General features: G+C 41.5%; 1 protein-coding gene across 8 annotated transcripts in view; it reads right to left on the bottom strand.

The window, feature by feature from the left end:
• Nucleotides 1-22254, bottom strand: part of RALGAPA2 (Ral GTPase activating protein catalytic subunit alpha 2) — a 315640-nt gene that overhangs the window by 259275 nt on the left and 34111 nt on the right. For 6 of the 8 annotated variants that reach the window (XM_075596242.1, XM_075596238.1, XM_075596237.1 and 3 more), the window contains exons 2-4: nt 13561-13671; nt 5119-5168; nt 2283-2340 (exon numbers count right to left, since the gene is read on the bottom strand). In XM_075596242.1, the coding sequence (XP_075452357.1) occupies nt 2283-2340; nt 5119-5168; nt 13561-13671 (219 nt within the window). Of the gene's footprint in view, nt 1-1489; nt 1647-2282; nt 2341-5118; nt 5169-13560; nt 13672-22254 lie in introns of those variants that run through there. The other 2 variants (XM_075596243.1, XM_075596245.1) reach the window with 2 other exon arrangements.

The following is a 22254-nucleotide window of genomic DNA, read 5'->3' as shown; positions in this document are numbered from 1 at the left end:
TCTACAGATATATCACTGCAACCTCAGCATTAAGATAAAAAACACTGCAGCAGAAAGAAGAGACTGAGGTCCTAGCATGGCCAGTCAGCTCAATAAGGGTCGAGGTCAGCCCAAACAGGCTGGTTTGATCTAGCAGCACAGCTGGAAGGAACAAGGGGTATAAGAGAGGGCACACAGAGCAGGGCCATTTCTAAAATATTCTCACCCACCCATCCCCAAAAGATGTAATCACTTTTAACATGTTTTATCAAGCAGGAACACGGTTTTCCTCATCACAGCTTTGCAGAAATGCAGCTGCAGCCAAGCTCAATGATGCAGAGAACGGGTAAAGATACGTGAGCCGACTGTGCAGGAGGGCCCGGGTAAAGATACGTGAGCCGACTGTGCAGGAGGGCCCGGGTAAAGATACGTGAGCCGACTGTGCAGGAGGACCCAGGTAAAGCCGCAAGAACTGACAGGCTGGAGGCACCGGCAGTGACATATTGATTGTATGCCCAATCAACGCGTGAGAAAACAGGGTGCCAGCCGTACAGTTGGGTCTAAGCAGCCACTTAGGTGGGACATAGAGCTAAAGCATCCTGGGAAGTGGGTGGAGGAGTGACTGCAGCCAAAAGCTGGCTGGCAAGGAACTCCCCCGTGCTGTATGGGGGACGGGAAAGAGTGTGGGGGAAAGAGTGCGGCCAATTGCTGGCCGGCGAGGAGGTTCCCCCCTTTTGCTACGTTGAGGCAACGGGTCTAGGGCGTTACGGCTGGCAGGTAGTTTATGTTTTTTTAACAGAGGTGACCTTTTTCTTCGAACTTAACAGCGTGATGTCTCATTTATTTGCTGAGTTGGCATTCTGCAAAGGAGGATCGGAGCATTAACCCGCTATTGTTTGGAAATAAACGCTTCTTATCTCAAAATGACTTCTATTTTGTTACAGTGCATATTTTGTCGTCCAAGTCATCGTCACTAGAGGAACACTACTTTTTTCCATAGAAATATGCCGTGCGAGGACATTAACAAACCTACTTTCAAGGTTCAATTGCACATTGAATAAGAAGAAAAGAAAGACCACTGTTGGCCCGCATACGAATGTCATATTTGCCAAAACAGTGTTTCACAAGAGCTTGAAGCAATCAAACACATCACACACAAAAAAATGCACATTATAATATACTAGAAAAGTAATGTTACTTTAAAAAAAAAGTATCGTAAAGAGTCCTTCACTCATTTTTCGAGCCGTTCTTCAGATTTGCCGATCCATTTCACATCCTGGTTGCCATTTTTCTTCGGTTCCTTTCAAAAACCACTTTGGTGATGCTCATTTTTGTTTTGATTGAAATGATAACAGGTGCATTTTCATTTATTTTTTTAAAACATTTTTTAAAATAAAGTTTTCCTGTGTTTTGATTAAGTATTATATCATTTCTAAGGAGAAAGTAAAAGGTAAACATAGTTTTTAAGAATCCTGTGATAACGTTTGGCGAGAATAACAGGATTACATACACATCTTAACAGGCTCCCGTCTCTTAATCAGCAACCTGCATTTACACTAAGATTCTTGCTATGAGACACAGATCAGTGAGTGCACAGAGTATGTCTTATGAGTTTCATCCCTTTTAACATGCGTTTCCAAAGTGCTTCATCCTTAATACAGCCAAACCTAGGGTAAAAAAAAAAAGTACAGAATTCTGCAACCCAAACCCAGCTGCTTCATACTTCAGAAATGATAACCCTGATCTTAGATGCTGCATAAACACAATGTCCGGAGGAGGAAAAAAGTGAGAACATATGTCTAAGATGCACATTATGACCCATTCAAATGAGGGGGATACAAGGTGCCCTATGGTTTAGACCCAGATTTAGTAACCTGTGCTTAAAACGCCACTTTTTAGGTTTTAACAGAGAACTTCAACGTATTACACTTGAATGAAAAATGCAGTGAGGGGTGGGTTCACTTCAGTTGCATGATTAAAGCACAAAACAGTTGTTTGGCAAAGTAGGCGAATTGCACTTTCGAAGCGCACTACCTGTACTATTTAGAAAAAATTACTAAGCAATCTTTCCATGTCTCAACAATAAAACAAGAGAAGGACGTTTGAACGCATTATTTGCAACACACTAAAAATGATCACAAGCCAAGTGAATGAAGTATACTAACTTTTAAAAAAAATCATCAATTAGACATTTGTGATTTACAATTCCATGAATGTTTGAATCTCTTGTATCCCAGTTGCAAACTTTGTTTTGGTTTTCAACCTATTGGCTTGAAGTACAGACAAAACAATTGGTGTCTCACCTATACTGTGGTACTGCCAGCGATAGTAAATTCTTTCAGGTAGTAGTTGTAGGATTTTCTAGAAAACACAAGTTGAACAACATATGAAAAGTAGTAGTCATAATAGAAATGTAGCACATCGGTATGAAAATACTGGCTCATTTCAGGCTGTTATCAAAAAAAGGTGTAGAAATGACTCCTCTATAACTCGAGAAAATACAATCATGGCTTCTGTTGCTTGTAAATATTATTGTTATTTTCCCCCAAGAGATCAGGTCTTTCAAATGTTATTGTCCTGTTCCATCATAAGAAAGTAACAGAAGTTCCTGTACCTATTTACCTTTAGTATACAGGTAGTTCTCGCTATCCAACATTTCACTTTACAACGAATGGCATATCCAACGCAAACCTATGGGCCGTTATTCGACGCTGGAATGTGTTATCCGACGTCTGAATGCGTTATACGTCGCTCACCGCCACTGATTAACATGGGACTCACTTTAGAACGGTTTCACTATCCAACGACACTTCAAAAAAGGGTTCCGTTGGATAACCGAGGACTGCCTGTACTTTTATATTGTGCATAAACAGATAGCTTTATCTTCGTCTCTCTCACACACCAACATGAGCTGCAGAACAACAGTAACACAATGACTCAGAGCAGTGTCGCTCAACTCCAGTCCTCATCCACACACCCCTCTCCTCCCCCTCCCCCCCCCCCCCCACCACGTCAGGTTTTCAGGATATCCCAGCTTTAGCACGGGTGGCTCAGAGGCTCAGATGGAGCTAAATACAAAAAAATGAATGGTAGTGCGCAACTAATACCGTGATAATGTGATAGGATAAAGTACACAATTGTGAATGGAAGGTGTATTTAACAATAGTGATGACCTTGGAGGTGTAATTTCACATTCAGTGCGTCTGCAGCCCTTCTTGGGGGGTGGCTCAACACCCCTGGGGCTAGAAGAACAGAGAAAAGACAAGGCGCACAACGCACATAGTGAAATACAGTTTATACAGTTAATTAAACTAAAGGATAATAAGTTCTGCGTACATCAATAAATATAAAAACAAGCAATAGGTAAGTGGGGTTACCACACAGGGGAACAGCTGGACTCGTCAGACTTCATCCACTTTCAGAAGAGGAGCCGGAGACCCACGATCATCTGACCAGGTAAGGGGGGGGGGCCCTCTGGGTCCGTGAAGGGCACACACGCTGTTCCTGGATACTGAGAAATTAAGTCCACATTGTGGAATGTACATACACGTCCCAGTAACACGTACAGTCTCCTCTGCTGCTGCCTTGCCACTGCTCCACGCCGGTAACACGCTGCTGCGCCTCACGGGACGCCCGCTGATGACGTCACTAGTTTCTTTCACAGTGCAGAGCTCAATGCAATGTCTAAGGTGTCCGTAGTGTTAGCGCATCTCCGGCTCCTCTTCTGAAAGTGGATGAAGTCTGACGAGTCCAGCTGTTCCCCTGTGTGGTAACCCCACTTACCTATTGCTTGATTTTATATTTATTGATGTACGCAGAACTTATTATCCTTTAGTTTAATTAACTTTATAAACTGTATTTCACTATGTGCGTTGTGCGCCTTGTCTATTCTCTGTTCTTTCAGATGGAGCTACCTGTGCTGAAACTGGGATATCCTGAAAACCTGACCTGTTGGGGGGGCTTGAGGACTGGAGTTGATCACCCCTGACTCAGACTACCATTAGTAATACTTATGCCGCAGGCTGGGTACCAGTGAAATCAGCTTACAACAACCTTATTTGGATGTAAAAGGCACACAGAAATAGTCACTGTGGTGCATTGTTTATATGTATTTTAAACTCTAAATCTCCCATCGTTTGCCTAGCCAACTAAGCCATATGATCACTCAAACTATTGCCAAGTCCAAAAACGTGATTGATGCGCACGTACACAGTCAGAGCCTTTCAGTTTCAGTCAAGTGCTCCGAAAATAAAACGAAAAACATGTACAGTAGCTATACTGTATGTAAAGCTGAGAATATGTTCTTTCACTGCAGTAACTGTACTAACGGTCATTTTGTTTAGTTAGAGCATTTGTTACAGCGGGGTGTATGCCACATCAGACTAAGCAACACAAATGTTTTAAGCCCCTTAAAGCTCACACACTAGCAATTGGATTTTGTCTTGTGCTTTTCATGCATCAAAAGATCAAAAACTTTGAAAACAGAAATGTCAACAAAACGATATATAACTAACCGATGCCTATATATACGGTGTGTAATACTGTATACACGTACATATACACGTTTCCAAAGGTAGCAGAGCAAGCTAGTCTAAAAGCATTAAATGGAACATAGAAAAACAAACATCCCTGAAGTAATTTAAATGAGCAGTCCTATGTAGCTAGTCCCCCAAAAATATTTTTTTAAACAACTTACCGCTGAAATTGGCTTTTTCTCTGCAAATGGTGTCCGTCGGCTATATTTATCATGTCACTGTCTTTCACTTTTTAGCTGTCTGCGAGTAGGATTACTGGCTATGCGTTTTTTTTTAACCCAGGCTGTGCTGAAAAGCGGTGTAATACGGCAGGCATAAGCTTATAGGGATCCATGTTAAAATGGATGAGTCGTAAAGAATGACACACTGTGCTCATTTTCATGTCAATACCCAGAATCCCTGGCTGCAGTGCAAGTACTGTATGAGAAGAGATAATGGGGGAAATGCAGGGTTGCAGACAAACAATATTCTAAGATGGCTAATCTTAACTAAACATCAACAAAAGCATAGAATAAGTATACTCGGACATCAGGCAACCAAAACCAGAACGAACTCCATTCTCCATATCTAACCACTAAATATTAGGTCAAAGCTTTGAACTTACTTCAAAAGTAAAGAGAATGGAGTCCAGCTCCTCCCTTTGCGATTTGTTCCCTGCAAGGCAAACACATCCATTAGGGTCTTTTTATTACAGCAGAACTTAAATGGTATCAGTAAAATACATCTACAAGTCTGTCAGTTTGCAGCATGTCTCAAGTGATAGATCTGATGGTGCCGTGAGTAATATACAAATAAGGGTTAATATAATCACATTGACAAGGGCACTTCCTTAAGGTCAGTGAGAGCTAGGTATCTGAAGGTAAACTAATAAACCAGGTGTCTATCATTGCTATGATACGTACTCATTTATCATAGATGGCCCAATATATACTGTGTGAAGTAGAAAACCATTACACATGTAAAAAAGGCACATAGTAGTACTGTATACTGTATCCTGCACGTAATGGAGGCACATAGTAGTATATTCTGCATGTAATGGAGGCACATAGTAGTATATTCTGCATGTAATAGAGGCACATAGTAGTATATTCTGCATGTAATGGAGGCACATAGTAGTATATTCTGCATGTAATGGAGGCACATAGTAGTATATTCTGCATGTAATGGAGGCACATAGTAGTATATTCTGCATGTAATGGAGGCACATAGTAGTATACTGTATTCTGCATGAAATGGAGGCACATAGTAGTATATATATATATATATATATATATATATATATATATATATATATATAGTAGTATATTCTGCATTTTTAATTGTACACACTGCTATAGCTACATATCAAGGCTGGCGGTTGTCAGATTGTGTTGATGCGTTCACAAATGTTATGTGCATGTTCACTTGTAATACACCGGCATAAAACACAGACCGGCCTGATGTTTCATTGTTCACGACATTCGCAGAAGACACATTTCATTGTGCTTCATTAACATGTAGAATCTATATACAGTACTGTACAGATACGTTTCTTTGATATAGCGTCATGATTACAAGTCCATTTTTATGCTTTTAAATAAACTCAGAATAAAATACTATGCAATCAACGATTCGTTAGCCAATTATTTTAAATGTGGGCTCATCTGAGTAGCATGTGTACTATCATGTTCCAGATCAGGGGTGCGCAAACATTTTGTCTTGCACCTCCCTGCCTGCTCTTCCCCACTGCTCACGCCTCCCTCACCTGGTCTGAAGTGTCAAATAACGCAGCGGGGTCATGTGACATCTCGTGACCCCGCGGCGTCATTTGATGCAATGTTGCCATTGCGAAGAGTGTCTGGAAGGGAATTTAGACAACTAAAACAGTGTTTTTCAACCAGGGTTACTAGGAACCCTTGGGTACTCTAGACATCCCTAAAGGTTTCCCTACAATGTTTAGTCAAGTGAAAATTGTACCAAATACAGAAGAATTTACAATGCATCTGATCTCAGACGCACTATTAGAGAGGGTTGGGGTTCCCAACAATGCATCTGAGCTCAGACGCACTATTAGAGAGGGTTGGGGTTCTGCGGAATTGCACAATATAATTATAGGGTTCCTAAACAAAAACAAAAAGAAGGTTGAAAACCACACAACTAGATATTCAACCAGTGACAATTTAAATAAGAGTTTTTAATATGACAATTCTGAAGCAGCTTTTCATTTTCCATGCGACATCCCAAATCTGAATGAGATGGTGATAGGAAAGGAAAAATATTACCTATGAATAAGCTTGAGTAACATCTTGAATTAAAGCCACAAGAAGAAGAAAAAAAAACCAGGAAATTACTCAATTCTGACTTCACAGTTGATATTACATACAATATTGCATAATCCGGCCACCACGCTGACACATCAACTTCATGAGTAGACACGTGCAGCAATATCTGCGAATGGTCATTTTTTTGTATGTGACTTGACGTTATCATAATGCAACAGTAATATTAAGATGTAGAATAATTTTGCGCTGTATTAAATTGATAGAGGACAGAGCTGTCAAACAAGAGCACGGGCCATGGCACTAATCTGCTTACTCCGGCCTTGGATCACTGCAATGTTTACCATTTCATGTATTTATGTCTTGGCTTGTCCAAAAAAATTATTTGCAACACATACTGTACTGCATACAACTTAGAAAAGCCCTGCCTGGCACATTTAGATACTTGTGATTCACGTTTGTAACTTGTGATTGCTAAAATACTGGTGCTTGTCCAGAACAGTTCTTTCAGCTTGCACCTCAGTCATGTGATTAGATTGTGCTGCCCCTGCAGCAGCTTCTTCCGGCCTGACATCATATAGCAAGTCACCAGCTTTTACAAGAACATGTCTGGGATCCTATTAACATCCTATTAGAAAAGGGCACATGTATTCCAATTTACTGTCATTTTCTTTTCCTGCAACCATATGGCAGTGGGCACCGCGGGGTTAACTCGATCCTTAGCTTGAGATGGGTAGGAAATTGAATTCTGCAGGAAGTACCATAAAAAAAAAGGCCCTTCCAACTACCTTCAGGTTTCTAATGCAATAGATGAACAAGGGCACTGCGGATTTTCCAACAAATTAGAATTTGTATGTGCCATACTGTAGGAACACAAATTTCGGCCTATTGGCCATGCTCCAGCGAAGTGGCATTTCACTTGAGAAAGGCCAATAGGCCGAAATGTTGAAGATACCACTTTAGGCAGAAAATGGTAAACTGGCCGCATGCTTGCCTTATCCTGGTGAATGGAAAGGAACGGTTCTTTGCAAGTTGGCGCCTGCAGCTCTCCCAGTCTTCTTGCTGAAGTTATGGCTATGAGAAAAGTCATTTTCCTTGGATAGTTTCAAAGAAATCTGGTGCACTGGTTCAAAAGGATGAACTGTCAGGGAACCAGAGATGTCCCATGATGGAATTCTACACCCGACTTGGTCTTAAATCGTTTGACTGCTTGCAAGAAACTAAGGAAAAGCCTCACAGATGCTAGGTTTCTTTCTAGCAGTGTCGATAATACAGATACTTGCACCTTTAATGAACTCAGAGGGAGCCTCTGTCAAATCCTTCATGCAGAATTTAGTGTCATTGAGGTTGGTGAGAATAATTGTGTTTGTCTTGCACACCAGTTCCTGAAGCAAAGCCAAATTCTGTATTAGACAGATGACGCTGACTTTTTCCTTGCTTTCAACAGGGTCCGTATAGTTTTATTTGAGCACCCTTTCTCTCTCTGGACTTGCCACTCAACCTCCAAGCCACAAAGGTTTGTTGCTTGGGGTTTTATGTTTCACAGCGCCTTGATGTAGCAACCCTCATACTTTCGGTAAATGCCAAGGAGTGTATGTTGCCATATTAGATGGGCGAACCATGGTCTCTTTGACCAGTATGGTATTATCCGTATCCCTTCTGCCTAGTCTGCTTTTATTTTCCTCAATACCTTTGCAATTGGAGGATAGAAATATGCCAGTATGAACTGCCATTTGAAGTTGAGGGCATCTGTCTGTTTGCACAGAGATGAAATAGCCCAGAGCAGCAACAGTCCACCTTTTTGCTGTAATGTGTGGTCATCAGGTCTACTTCAGATTAACCAACGCATCACTATTTTGTGAAACACTTGGCTGTCCAAGGCCCATTGTTCAGGGTGAATTGTATTGCAACTGAGAATCTGCTGTTCTGTTTTGTGGCCCTGGTATATGTATGGCTGTGATGTTTGCCACATGGCCCTGTGCCTATGACAAGATTTCGGCGTCAACTTCATCGGCCTTCCACCTTTTGTTCCTCCTTGTTTGGCTATATATTTTACCACAGTGCTGTTGGATCTTATTTGTATAGTTTCACTTCTTATGTGCCTTTGGAACGTTTTTAGTGCTTTCTGAACTACCTTGAGTTCTAGCAGATTCTATTAACCAAGTACCTTGCAGCACTTGATCTTATCTGCGCTCCCCAACCTGTGCCACTGGCGTCTGTGCCGATAGGTAACCAATGTAGTTAGTGTAACGTATGTCCTTTTAACAGATGTTGGGAATTCTCCCACCATCTTAATTTGTCTTTTGTTTGTGGGGTGTGTATGTATGTATGTATGTATGTATGTATGTATGTGTCTATATATTTCTTGCATCATCTCTTTTGGATTTCTGTTCCATTGTTGTAAGAAATTTTGTTGTAGAGGCCTCATATGAAGCCCTGCCCACTTCACCACGTTCGGGGTTGACGTGAATTTTCTTAGGAGTTTCATACAATCTGCTGCAGAACCGAAGCTCGCTAGCCTGAGCTCTCGTTTGGGCCGCAAGGTCATCAGCCTTTGAGAGAGGAAAACTGATTAATCCTTCAGTATGAAATTCTATTCCTGGGAACATTAATGACTGTGTTGGAATTAGATAGCTCTTGTTTTTGTTCACAATCCAGCCAAGATGTTGTAGAAAGTAAATTACTACCTAAGTCTTCTAATAATCACAATTTTTTTGCGATTTGAACATCAGGTTAGTGCAGCAGTTAGTTCCAAGTAAGGTTATATTTCGATGTCCATCTTCCTTAATTCCGCTATCAATTGTGCCATAACATTTGTGAATGTTCTTGACGAAGTTGTTAAACGAAATGAAAGAGACCAATACTGGTAATGCTTCTAACTTACCGAGAAAATCGAGGAACTTTCGATGTGTCTTTCTATCGGGATATGCAAGTAGGCGTCTTTAAGACCTATTGATATAACCCAATCGCAAGGCTTTACCTTTGGATAATGGTGCTCCGCGAGACCATTTTGAACTTTCTTACTTGCAGTAGGTGTTCATTTCTGTTGGATCTAAAACTGCTCTGCACCCTCCTGGTGTCTTTTTTACCAGAAAAATTCTGTAATAAAATCCCAGTTCTCTATGATCTTGAGGTACACATCACATTTTCTCGCAGTAGCTATTCTAAAAAGAAATTACATTTCCATAGTCTCTTTTGTATGAAAATATTTTGATGCTAAGAATTCGTCTTTTCTTGGAAACCTTTTGAATTCCAGGTGGGAACTACAAGACAGGATCTGAAGACCCTACCTGTCTTCTATGAATCGAGTCCAAGCAGGCCAGAATTGGATTAATCTTCCTCCATCTGGAGACCGCTTGACTCGTTGACCTTCATGCAAATTTCCCTCTGACAAATGCAGCTCCGTCTCTGGGAGTCCCGAAAAAGATTGTTGTGTCCGACTTTCCAAGAAGCTTGTCTCGAGAATATTTAATAATATAATAAGTTTGCCTCTATATTTGTTTTCTTTCTTACGGATGAGATCTTTTTACTTGAGATAAAAAAAATTAAGTACCTCTCTAATGTTATCCAGCTTTTCTCCAAAAATGAATTCTCCCTCAAAGGGTAAATTACATAAATTGTTCTTGGATGCGGAGCCCATCATCCCCTAAGCCACAGGGCTCTTCTTGCCGTTACAGAAAATGTAATTAATCTGGCTGTTAATTTTACTGCATCCAGCAGAGCTAAGAAAAAATAGTAAAGCTAGCTTCAGTTCGGTTTCTTCAATATTAGAGATCCATACGTGCATAGCTCTAGATACCGACGTAGTTGGTATCGCAAGTTTGCACCCTGCACCTCACGCCAGACAAGATTTTTGGATCAAGAGACACATTTTTTCTTTAGGTCCTCCCAAATAACATTCGTTTTTTGACTATCTTTACGTCCTCTAATTTCAGTGCTACCCTCATAGCTTTTATTAGAGACTCAATCAGTTCTAGGTTGAATTAGGATTCTTCTGTCTGAATCTCGTTCTGAGGATTCACAGTACACCGTTTCTGAGAAAAGCTGGTATTGAACCTCTGATCCATCCTCCGACGAGAACTCCCTCACTTAGTCCAGACTCGCTTTTCTGTTGTTGGTTTAGTTACTTATTATACTGCTGTATGCTAAGAGAAAAGGGCGAAAGGCAGGTTTGCAGATCTCTCTGAGACATGTAAATGTGCTCACAAGTGGTATTTGTATTTGCTATAATAATGATAAGGACATATTACCTTGCCCTTGAACACACTGAAGACATTTTTTCCTTGGCTTTGGTAACAGCAACCTCAAGTCCACTATATAACCATACTCGGATGAATAACTTAACATATTTTCATTCCTGAGAAAGAGTGTCTCAAGGACTAGCGCTCAAGCAAAGTCCTTCAATGGAGTCTAAAATCACTGCAACGTAAATATTGTCTTGACGTGTCGCCTACTGTGTTTGCTTTTCTCTTTAAAACGGTTGTTAGACTATGTCTGTATTCTCCAACACTTTGTTCTATTCTAAAAGGTGTGACTTCAAACCTTTGTCCACTGGGCTTTGCAGTACATTCAAAGTGAAAGGTTTAAATGGTGATTTACAATTGCTGCAAGGATTCAATGCAGCATTAATACTCCTAGCTATGATGCCCTACAACCTATTTTTTCTGGGTGTATTTTTTTATTGTTGCAATCAATGTTTTATTAGAATAAACAATTGTGTTCCCCTCCTTAAAAAAATAATAATATATATATATATATATATATATCAAAACAAAACAGAAATAATAAAGGAGCGCCTAATGCAACAACCTGCCTAACTGTGAATAAGTAGCCAACTGCGTTGATACAACCTATGGGGTGGCTAAAGTGGAATAATATAATTAAAAAACCCTATGTGATTCTAAGATAAAATGTGTAATAACTTTAATACAAAGTGTACATGACAAAATTGTTAAAAAATGCTTCTGGAAAAAATAAAAATATATGTTATAATACAAAAAATATCTAAAAAAATGAAAAATATAAAAAATATGAAAAAATAAAAATAAAAACTTTTTCCAAAAAAACTATTAAAAACTTTTGAAAAACCTTAAAAGTCACAGAGTCCTGTTCCAAGTGAATGCATCCAGGTATAGGCAGCCCGTTTATAAGGGATCACAACTCCCTAGGAATACCTATGAAAGAAAAAAGAAAAGAAAACAGGCGCACACCTAGTGCATTAAAGTTTAACAATAATTTTATGGAACATTTAAAATCAGACAAATGCCCACTCACAAGTATAGCGTTATTAGAAAGCAGTTATGAGATTGGCCCTCATAAGCCAGTGGTGCCGTTTGAGCCTGTAATGGTGTCCTCTCGTGCGCGGTCTCCTTCTACCGGAAGTGACGCTCACCCGGTCTGGTGTCCCGCACAAAACGGAAGTCCCTCCAGGAAACCGAGGCCTCTCCTGACTGCCTCTAGCTGCTGCACCACCAATCAAGCCAACCGATATGTCCAATGATCTGCTTTGCTGAGCCTCCCACAAGCTGTGTTCCTCTCGGTCTGCTCTCAGTGGGACAAATGTCTGCTCTGCTCTAGCCACGCCCTACGCGTTTCGTCATCGATGATGACTTCTTCAGGGGATCCCCCTGAAGAAGTCATCATCGATGACGAAACGCGTAGGGCGTGGCTAGAGCAGAGCAGACATTTGTCCCACTGAGAGCAGACCGAGAGGAACACAGCTTGTGGGAGGCTCAGCAAAGCAGATCATTGGACATATCGGTTGGCTTGATTGGTGGTGCAGCAGCTAGAGGCAGTCAGGAGAGGCCTCGGTTTCCTGGAGGGACTTCCGTTTTGTGCGGGACACCAGACCGGGTGAGCGTCACTTCCGGTAGAAGGAGACCGCGCACGAGAGGACACCATTACAGGCTCAAACGGCACCACTGGCTTATGAGGGCCAATCTCATAACTGCTTTCTAATAACGCTATACTTGTGAGTGGGCATTTGTCTGATTTTAAATGTTCCATAAAATTATTGTTAAACTTTAATGCACTAGGTGTGCGCCTGTTTTCTTTTCTTTTTTCTTTCATATATATATATATATATATATATATATATATATATATATATATATATATATATATATATATATATATATATAAACGAATAGAACAGCTCAACTACAGAAGTAATCACACACACACACACCGAATTAAGTGGATAGCTTTTATTACCTCTGAATTCCACAACAGATAGGTGTTTCCTGTTCATAAACACCATGTACTACATATATTGCATTTATTTACATCCTAAAAGATGGCAAAATATCTCACTCTAGCAAATCGCAAAATTGTTGTGCAGTAGCACCCTTTAAAAGAAAAACAAAAGACAAAAATGCAGCCAGTTTTGTAAGTGGCATGTGAGCTGCTACTGGGTCCTAGGACATTTTTTTTTAAAACTTCATTCCACTTAAAAAGTTGAAGCTTTTACACTGAACAACGCACTTCAACAACCAATCTTCAAAATAAGGTGCTCCCTATACTGTGACATTCTGTTACTCACTCACACCCACAACCTTTTCTTTGCACCTAAGGTGACAAATACAAGACAAACGGCTTACTTAGCCATTTAGTACCAAGCGCCTGTTTCTGCAGGCCCAATCTTTCAGTGCCATTAGGAGATGATAAAGCAAGAGATACAAATATCATTAAGTCATTTAGTGAACAGGCTCATTCACGTGTGCACAGGGTTATGCAAAATAAATAACAATCATGCATAAAAAAGGTAGTATAGAAAAACAAAGAAATACCTTTTAGCTTTAAGCTACTTTCCAGTGTAATGAAATTTTCATAGAAGATAAAATAAATCTGAGAATAGTGAGCTTCAAAAAATTGCTTAAGTTCACCCCACTCCTGAATATCTGGAAGAAAAAAAACCAATAGAAAAAATGTTAAACGTGCACATTTAATATAACATTGGAAACAGAAAACAACATTATTAGTAATAGTCATTTTTTTCATAGCACGAAAAATAAAAATGCATTACTAAAGCACGCTATTTACTAATGAGGCTCTCGCTTTGTGATATCACCTTAAGAAATGTAACAATGCATTGCACTACACCAAAACTGTTGAGTAAAACAATTAAAGCTGCAGTTCAAGAAATGTCCTACATGTGTGTTTTTTTAATAAATCAGTTCTGTCCTATGAGAAAATACTTGCATCATTTGAGAGGAGGGGGGGATGAGAGAGAGGAGGGGGGGATGAGAGAGAGGAGGGGGGATGAGAGAGGAGGAGGGGAGAGGAGGGGGTGAGAGGAGGGGGTGAGAGGGGGGGTGAGAGAGGATGGGGGGCGAGAGAGGAGGGGGGGCGAGAGAGGAGGGGGGGCGAGAGAGGAGGGGGGGCGAGAGAGGACGGGGGGGTGAGAGAGGAGGGGGGTGAGAGAGGAGGGGGGTGAGAGGAGGGGGGTGAGAGGAGGGGCTGAGAGAGAGAAAGGGGAGGGGAAGAGGGTTCTATTTTGATAAAGAAGAGTGATTCATAGGCTAAAAATTATTAAATTACCCCATTGAGTATAATTTAGGAGTTCTAAACGAAAATAAAATTAAAAAAATCATGATATCAGTCTACCTTAATCTCATTGTAGATACATATAATCTTACATTTAACGAGTTACAATGACTAATTATTGAAACTTCTCACTATAGCCCTGAAGATGATCGTATTTTGGCCTTTAAAAGGGTTATAAACACCCAAAAAAATTCCAGGACAAATACATCACTACCAAGTCTCAAAGCCTATCTACTAAAACAAATGTATTTATCCACTGCACAAAACACAGACTAGCAAATATCATTATACTGGACTCGGCTAAATGCATGTAATGCTGTTCTCGCCAAGTAGATTATGGCTTTTAATTCATTAAAAGCTACAGATTTACATCAAACACAGATGAAAGGAACATAGCAAACGTTTGCTTAGAAAATAAAGCACACATTGGCCTAATTAGATGTTACATAATGCTGCTGGGATCACATGGTTACACATTTTCTATGTACTGCGAGAAAGGGAGAAATAACCTGGCCATGTTTTGGTACGTACAGTTAATATTACTGTAACCGGTTCGTTAAGGAAACTGATGGGGGCAGAGGCCAATGATCCCGGACCTAATGTAGTACAGTCTGAAGACACCTGAGAAAGGCCAAATCTAGAAATGGAAAGCAAGGCAGCAAACGGAGGGGCGAGCAAAGCTAAAGTACAATACAAGGGATATTGCACAAGAGCCACTGCATAAACAGCATTGCGACAGCCACAGAGAGGAGCAAAATTGGAATGCAACCAGTTAGCCTCCATAAAACAGCAGTAAATGATTCCTGCATGTGCTTGCTTGTACTCATCAGGTGTATAATTATTCTTTTATATAAACCACACACGAGAAAATGGTGCAGTTAAAATTTAAAAAAAAGAGGTACGCCTGCATGTATGGATAACAGAATCGACAAAGCCGTGTTCACAAAATCTATTTTCTCCAAGATGAAGCGGGATGAGAGCCGAGAGAAGCTCTGAATCACTAGATCATTTCCACTCCTTTCTCTCTCTCGTGTGAAATGTTAGTTTCCTTTCAGCCGTTTCGTAAAAAAATGGCTAATTATTTGTTAAATTGTTATCACGGCTTTACGTAGAAATATTTCTGACTCGTACCAATCTAAAAATAACGTTCATAAAGGTCAAAGAGAGAGAGAGGGGGGAAAATGGTGTTATTCGGAGATAAGCGTGTCTATCTGCACATTACACCCTCTTCCTTCATAGCTGATTCACATCTAGAAAGTCTCTTGGAGGCCAATGAAACAGTCAAAGGCAAGAAAAGGTCAGGAGAATGCTAAAGAGCAAGCTTCCTCTTGTTTTCCTGCCCTGTGCCAATTAGGGCTGCACCACACTGTTTCCATGTGCTTATCATGGGATGCACACAGCTGGGGTCAGGTTTACAGTCCTTTCCATGTTTAACTGCTTGTGCACTGGGGAGGCAAAGCTTTAGTAACGCGCTGGAACAATAGAAGGTGCACTGTTCATGCAGACTCTTCACAGATTCCACAATACATCGTGTATGTATAAAACAATGTGTCTGCCATCACAAAAGTGATGAAATGAAAAGGACAGGGCTCAAGAAGATATGTTAACATTGATGTATACATCCTAAGCATCCATCACTGTGTATATACTATAGGTATGTGTATATATCTTCAGCCCTTGTCGTTCCATCGCTTCATAAATGCCTCTCTAATGCTCTTCCAGGTACTTCAGTCTCTTTTCTCCACGTTGCTCCAACACATTTTCTGATTTTATCCTTGCACCTTACTTTTGGTCATCGTCTTGGTCTTTTAATCGCTCTTGGATTCCAGTCGAGTACCATCTTTGTCCAACGATGAGGAGTGTGGGATGCTTTATTTTTTTTATAATACGGATACATGTATCCATATTATCTATACATCTATATATCTATATATATATACATATACACACTGCTAAATATACATATCCAGTGTGTGTGTGTGTGTGTGTGTGTGTGTGTGTGTGTGTGTGTGTGTGTGTGTCTTTAACAACTGAAGTTTATTCTACAGAAGCTTAACTTTAATAATACATGGTAGTTATTTTTGGATTAATTAAAGTGCTATTTTGTATTACTGTGAAAACCAATTAAAAAAAGAAAATGTCGTATTTCACTTTGGATGAAAGCATTTCTCAGAAGTCTCATTTCAGATCTGATAAATAACTGTTGTTGCAACCAGACAGTAGAAACAGGTGTCAGTCCCCGCTTACGGATGTTGCGCTAGTAAGGCAGGATGGGGCACGCTGTTGGACGGTCCAGAGGTCAAATTTTAGGCGCCCAGGCTTTTTCCATCCCTGTATGGACATATATTATATTTATATGTATATCCATTTTTACAGTAATCAGAAAATAAGAGACACTGCCACGTAGGGTCCGAAGTGGTTCTTAAATGTTAATGTTATATTTTTACCTATAAATATGAATGATCAATTCGTTATATATATATATATATATATATATATAAAAAAAAGAAAAGAAAAAACAGGCACACACCTAGTGCATTAACATAATAAAATTTGTATTTCAATTAACATAAAATCTGACAAATGCCCACTCACAAGGATAAAGCAATAAAAAAACGTGAATGAGATTGGCTCTCATTTGCCGTTGACTCGCTCCTCTCTGTGTAGCTCCAAGTCCTGGCGTCGTCACGTGACTTCCCTCGTGTAGCGGGTGAGCCGATGAACCGGAAGCGGAAGCTCACATGCAGTCTACGGCTGGGAAGGGACTCTCTGGACGGCAAAGGTCCTCCAGGTCCTCCTGTATCGGAGCCGTCTGAAACACACCGAGGGAAGAGTCTCTGGCAGCAGCAGGCCTCGATGCTCGTGGGCAAATGGCGGTCTCAAGCTAGTCACGCCCTACGCGTTTCGTCACGGATAGTGACTTCTTCAGGGGTTACCCTCCAAGCTACCCACCATGATATTTATAGGGAGATACTTTTAATAGGTTTGCCAATAATTAAATAATGAAACTTAGGGGCTGATCATACTACAGAGAGTGAAAGCGAGAAGGGGCTGATCATGCTACAGAGAGGGAAAGCAAGAAGGGGCTGATCATACTACAGAGGGAAAGCGAGAAGGGGCTGGTCATACTACAGAGGGAAAGCGAGAAGGGGCTAATCATACTACAGAGAGTGAAAGCGAGAAGGGGCTGATCATACTACAGAGAGTGAAAGCGAGAAGGGGCTAATCATGCTACAGAGGGAAAGCGAGAAGGGGCTGATCATACTACAGAGAGGGAAAGCGAGAAGGGGCTGATCATACTACAGAGGGAAAGCGAGAAGGGGCTAATCATACTACAGAGTGAAAGCGAGAAGGGGCTGATCATACTACAGAGAGTGAAAGCGAGAAGGGGCTGATCATACTACAGAGTGAAAGCGAGAAGGGGCTGATCATGCTACAGAGAGGGAAAGCAAGAAGGGGCTGATCATACTACAGAGGGAAAGCGAGAAGGGGCTGGTCATACTACAGAGGGAAAGCGAGAAGGGGCTAATCATACTACAGAGTGAAAGCGAGAAGGGGCTGATCATACTACAGAGAGTGAAAGCGAGAAGGGGCTAATCATGCTACAGAGGGAAAGCGAGAAGGGGCTGATCATACTACAGAGAGGGAAAGCGAGAAGGGGCTGATCATACTACAGAGAGGGAAAGCAAGAAGGGGCTGATCATACTACAGAGGGAAAGCGAGAAGGGGCTAATCATACTACAGAGTGAAAGCGAGAAGGGGCTGATCATACTACAGAGAGTGAAAGCGAGAAGGGGCTGATCATACTACAGAGTGAAAGCGAGAAGGGGCTGATCATGCTACAGAGAGGGAAAGCAAGAAGGGGCTGATCATACTACAGAGGGAAAGCGAGAAGGGGCTGGTCATACTACAGAGGGAAAGCGAGAAGGGGCTAATCATACTACAGAGTGAAAGCGAGAAGGGGCTGATCATACTACAGAGAGTGAAAGCGAGAAGGGGCTAATCATGCTACAGAGGGAAAGCGAGAAGGGGCTGATCATACTACAGAGAGGGAAAGCGAGAAGGGGCTGATCATACTACAGAGAGGGAAAGCGAGAAGGGGCTGATCATACTACAGAGGGAAAGCGAGAAGGGGCTGATCATACTACAGAGGGAAAGCGAGAAGGGGCTGATCATACTACAGAGGGAAAGCGAGAAGGGGCTGATCATACTACAGAGAGGGAAAGCGAGAAGGGGCTGGTCATACTACAGAGAGTGAAAGCGAGAAGGGGCTGATCATACTACAGAGGGAAAGCGAGAAGTGGCTGATCATACTACAGAGAGGGAAAGCGAGAAGGGGCTGATTATACTACAGAGGGAAAGCAAGAAGGGGCTGATCATACTATAGAGAGGGAAAGCGAGAAGGGGCTGATCATACTACAGAGAGGGAAAGCGAGAAGGGGCTGATCATACTACAGAGAGGGAAAGCGAGAAGGGGCTGATCATACTACAGAGAGTGAAAGCGAGAAGGGGCTGATCATACTACAGAGGGAAAGCGAGAAGGGGCTGATCATACTACAGAGAGGGAAAGCGAGAAGGGGCTGATTATACTACAGAGGGAAAGCAAGAAGGGGCTGATCATACTATAGAGAGGGAAAGCGAGAAGGGGCTGATCATACTACAGAGAGGGAAAGCGAGAAGGGGCTGGTCATACTACAGAGAGGGAAAGCGAGAAGGGGCTGGTCATCCTATAGAGAGGGAAAGCGAGAAGGGGCTGGTCATACTACAGAGAGGGAAAGCGAGAAGGGGCTGATCATACTACAGAGAGTAAAAGCGAGAAGGGGCTGGTCATACTACAGAGTGAAAGCGAGAAGGGGCTGATCATACTACAGAGAGTAAAAGCGAGAAGGGGCTGATCATACTACAGAGAGTGAAAGCGAGAAGGGGCTGGTCATACTACAGAGAGGGAAAGCGAGAAGGGGCTGGTCATACTACAGAGAGTGAAAGCGAGAAGGGGCTGATCATGCTACAGAGAGTGAAAGCGAGAAGGGGCTGGTCATACTACAGAGAGGGAAAGCAAGAAGGGGCTGGTCATACTACAGAGAGTGAAAGCGAGAAGGGGCTGATCATGCTACAGAGAGTGAAAGCGAGAAGGGGCTGGTCATACTACAGAGAGGGAAAGCAAGAAGGGGCTGATCATGCTACAGAGAGTGAAAGCGAGAAGGGGCTGGTCATACTACAGAGAGGGAAAGCAAGAAGGGGCTGATCATGCCACAGAGAGGTAAAGCGAGAAGGGGCTGGTCATACTACAGAGGGAAAGCGAGAAGGGGCTGATCATGCTACAGAATGAAAACGAGAAGGGGCTGATCATACTACAGAGTGAAAGCGAGAAGGGGCTGATCATGCTACAGAGTGAAAGCGAGAAGGGGCTGATCATGCTACAGAGAGTGAAAGCGAGAAGGGGCTGATCATACTACAGAGTGAAAGCGAGAAGGGGCTGATCATGCTACAGAGTGAAAGCGAGAAGGGGCTGATCATGCTACAGAGTGAAAGCGAGAAGGGGCTGATCATGCTACAGAGTGAAAGCGAGAAGGGGCTGATCATACTACAGAGTAAAAGCGAGAAGGTTCTGATCATACTACAGAGAGGGAAAGCGAGAAGGGGCTGATCATACTACAGAGTGAAAGCGAGAAGGGGCTGATCATACTACAGAGAGTGAAAGCGAGAAGGGGCTGATCATGCTACAGAGTGAAAGCGAGAAGGGGCTAATCATGCTACAGAGTGAAAGCGAGAAGGGGCTGATCATACTACAGAGAGGGAAATCGAGAAGGTGCTGATCATGCTACAGAGAGGGAAAGCAAGAAGGGGCCGATCATACTACAGAGAGTGAAAGCGAGAAGGGGCTGATCATGCTACAGAGAGGGAAAGCGAGAAGGGGCTGATCATTCTACAGAGTGAAAACGAGAAGGGGCTGATCATACTACAGAGTGAAAGCGAGAAGGGGCTGATTATGCTACAGAGTGAAAGCGAGAAGGGGCTGATCATGCTAGAGAGAGTGAAAGCGAGAAGGGGCTGATCATGCTACAGAGAGAGAAAGCGAGAAGGGGCTGATCATGCTACAGAGAGTGAAAGCGAGAAGGGGCTGGTCATACTACAGAGAGGGAAAGCAAGAAGGGGCTGATCATGCTACAGAGAGGGAAAGCGAGAAGGGGCTGATCATGCTACAGAGTGAAAACGAGAAGGGGCTGATCATACTACAGAGTGAAAGCGAGAAGGGGCTGGTCAAACTACAGAGGGAAAGCGAGAAGGGGCTGATCATGCTACAGAGTGAAAGCGAGAAGGGGCTGATCATGCTACAGAGAGTGAAAGCGAGAAGGGGCTGATCATACTACAGAGAGTGAAAGCGAGAAGGGGCTAGTCAAACTACAGAGGGAAAGCGAGAAGGGGCTGATCATACTACAGAGAGTGAAAGCGAGAAGGGGCTGATCATACTACAGAGAGTGAAAGCGAGAAGGGGCTGTGCATTGCACAATTGGGAGTCGAAGAACCATAATTAATTGCTCCTGAAACACTTGAGTGAGACCGAGAACTCTGCACCCTTCACATAATAAATGACCAATTATATACTTTAAACAGCAATAGTACATTCCCCTTTTTTTTTATTTTCTTACTTGTATTTGTAAATCATGTGGCACTGTATAATTGTACATTTACCAAAGCTACCAATCGTTTGGTGATTCTGAAACAATCCTGATTGTGTGCCTAACATAATGGCTGCTTCAGTCAGTGTAACTCAGCAGCTACAATGTATCCGTATATTACAGTATCTATTGATACAGTTTACAGCTCAGACTGCTGGGAACATTGGTAACAAATTATCCCAAACAGGAAAGTGTTGCAAAGATTTTGCACTGCTTGGGAGGTGAGCTAAAACCTGCTATAGAAATCAAAGGATGCTTTAAAACTCAGTAAAAATGGCAATAAGAGTTGAATAAAAAGAATAAAACATTTTTTTAAAACACAGTAAGTATTATCTAATACTACAGAACTGATTTATTTAAAAACAAAAAAATGTATGTCGTCACATCTTGCTGCTTTGAAACGTCTTCATGGTGTAATAAGAAAACAGACGTGGAGTGGAGCTGAATTGTGTCTTCATTATGGTCCACGGGATCAGTTCATTATCGATTAGTTTTACCCATTCTATATGTTAACCTGCCTCCTATCTGATTCTGTGAAGGATTAAAATAGATCAACCATGTGAGCACTGAAGTACGAGGGTTTTTTTGTGGTTAAGAATGGTACCTTGTGAATCTCCCAAGTAATTTTTAAGTGAACGCAGATGTCAAACTACATGTGTATTCAACTTGTTTTGTGTGTTTCCAGAAAACCTGAATAGTTTACAGCTGTTCCTTTAATATTCTTTTTCATGTTATATAAATGGGAGTGTGTGTCACTGTATTTATAGAAGCTATGCATTTGGATATGAGAATAAACATGTGAGTGGTAGTGTAAATATAGTATGTGACTGGGTATGTATCTATATATGTGTATGTGGCTGGATGTATGTATGTATGTATGTATGTATGTGTATGTGGCTGGATGTATGTATGTATGTATGTATGTGTATGTGGCTGGATGTATGTATGTATGTGTATGTGGCTGCATGTATCTATGTGGCTGTATGTATGTGTATGTGGCTGTATGTATGTGTATGTGGCTGTATGTATGTATGTATGTATGTATGTATGTATGTGGCTGGATGTATGTATATATGAATATATGTAAAAACGAAAAAACAATAAAGCAGCGCCTTAAAAAGGTATTAAATATAAGTAAATATGGTAAATGTATAATGTTAATACTAAAAATAGACCAACATAATATAAATGTATAAGTGCCTGTAAATAAATCGAATAATAATGTGAATAAAAACCTAGTTATTAACATTAAACAGT

The sequence above is a fragment of the Ascaphus truei genome, chromosome 4, assembly GCF_040206685.1.
Source record: "Ascaphus truei isolate aAscTru1 chromosome 4, aAscTru1.hap1, whole genome shotgun sequence".
NCBI lineage: Eukaryota > Metazoa > Chordata > Amphibia > Anura > Ascaphidae > Ascaphus > Ascaphus truei.
The sequence above is the reverse complement of the archived record's forward strand: the minus strand, read 5'-3'. Positions and strand labels throughout refer to the sequence as shown.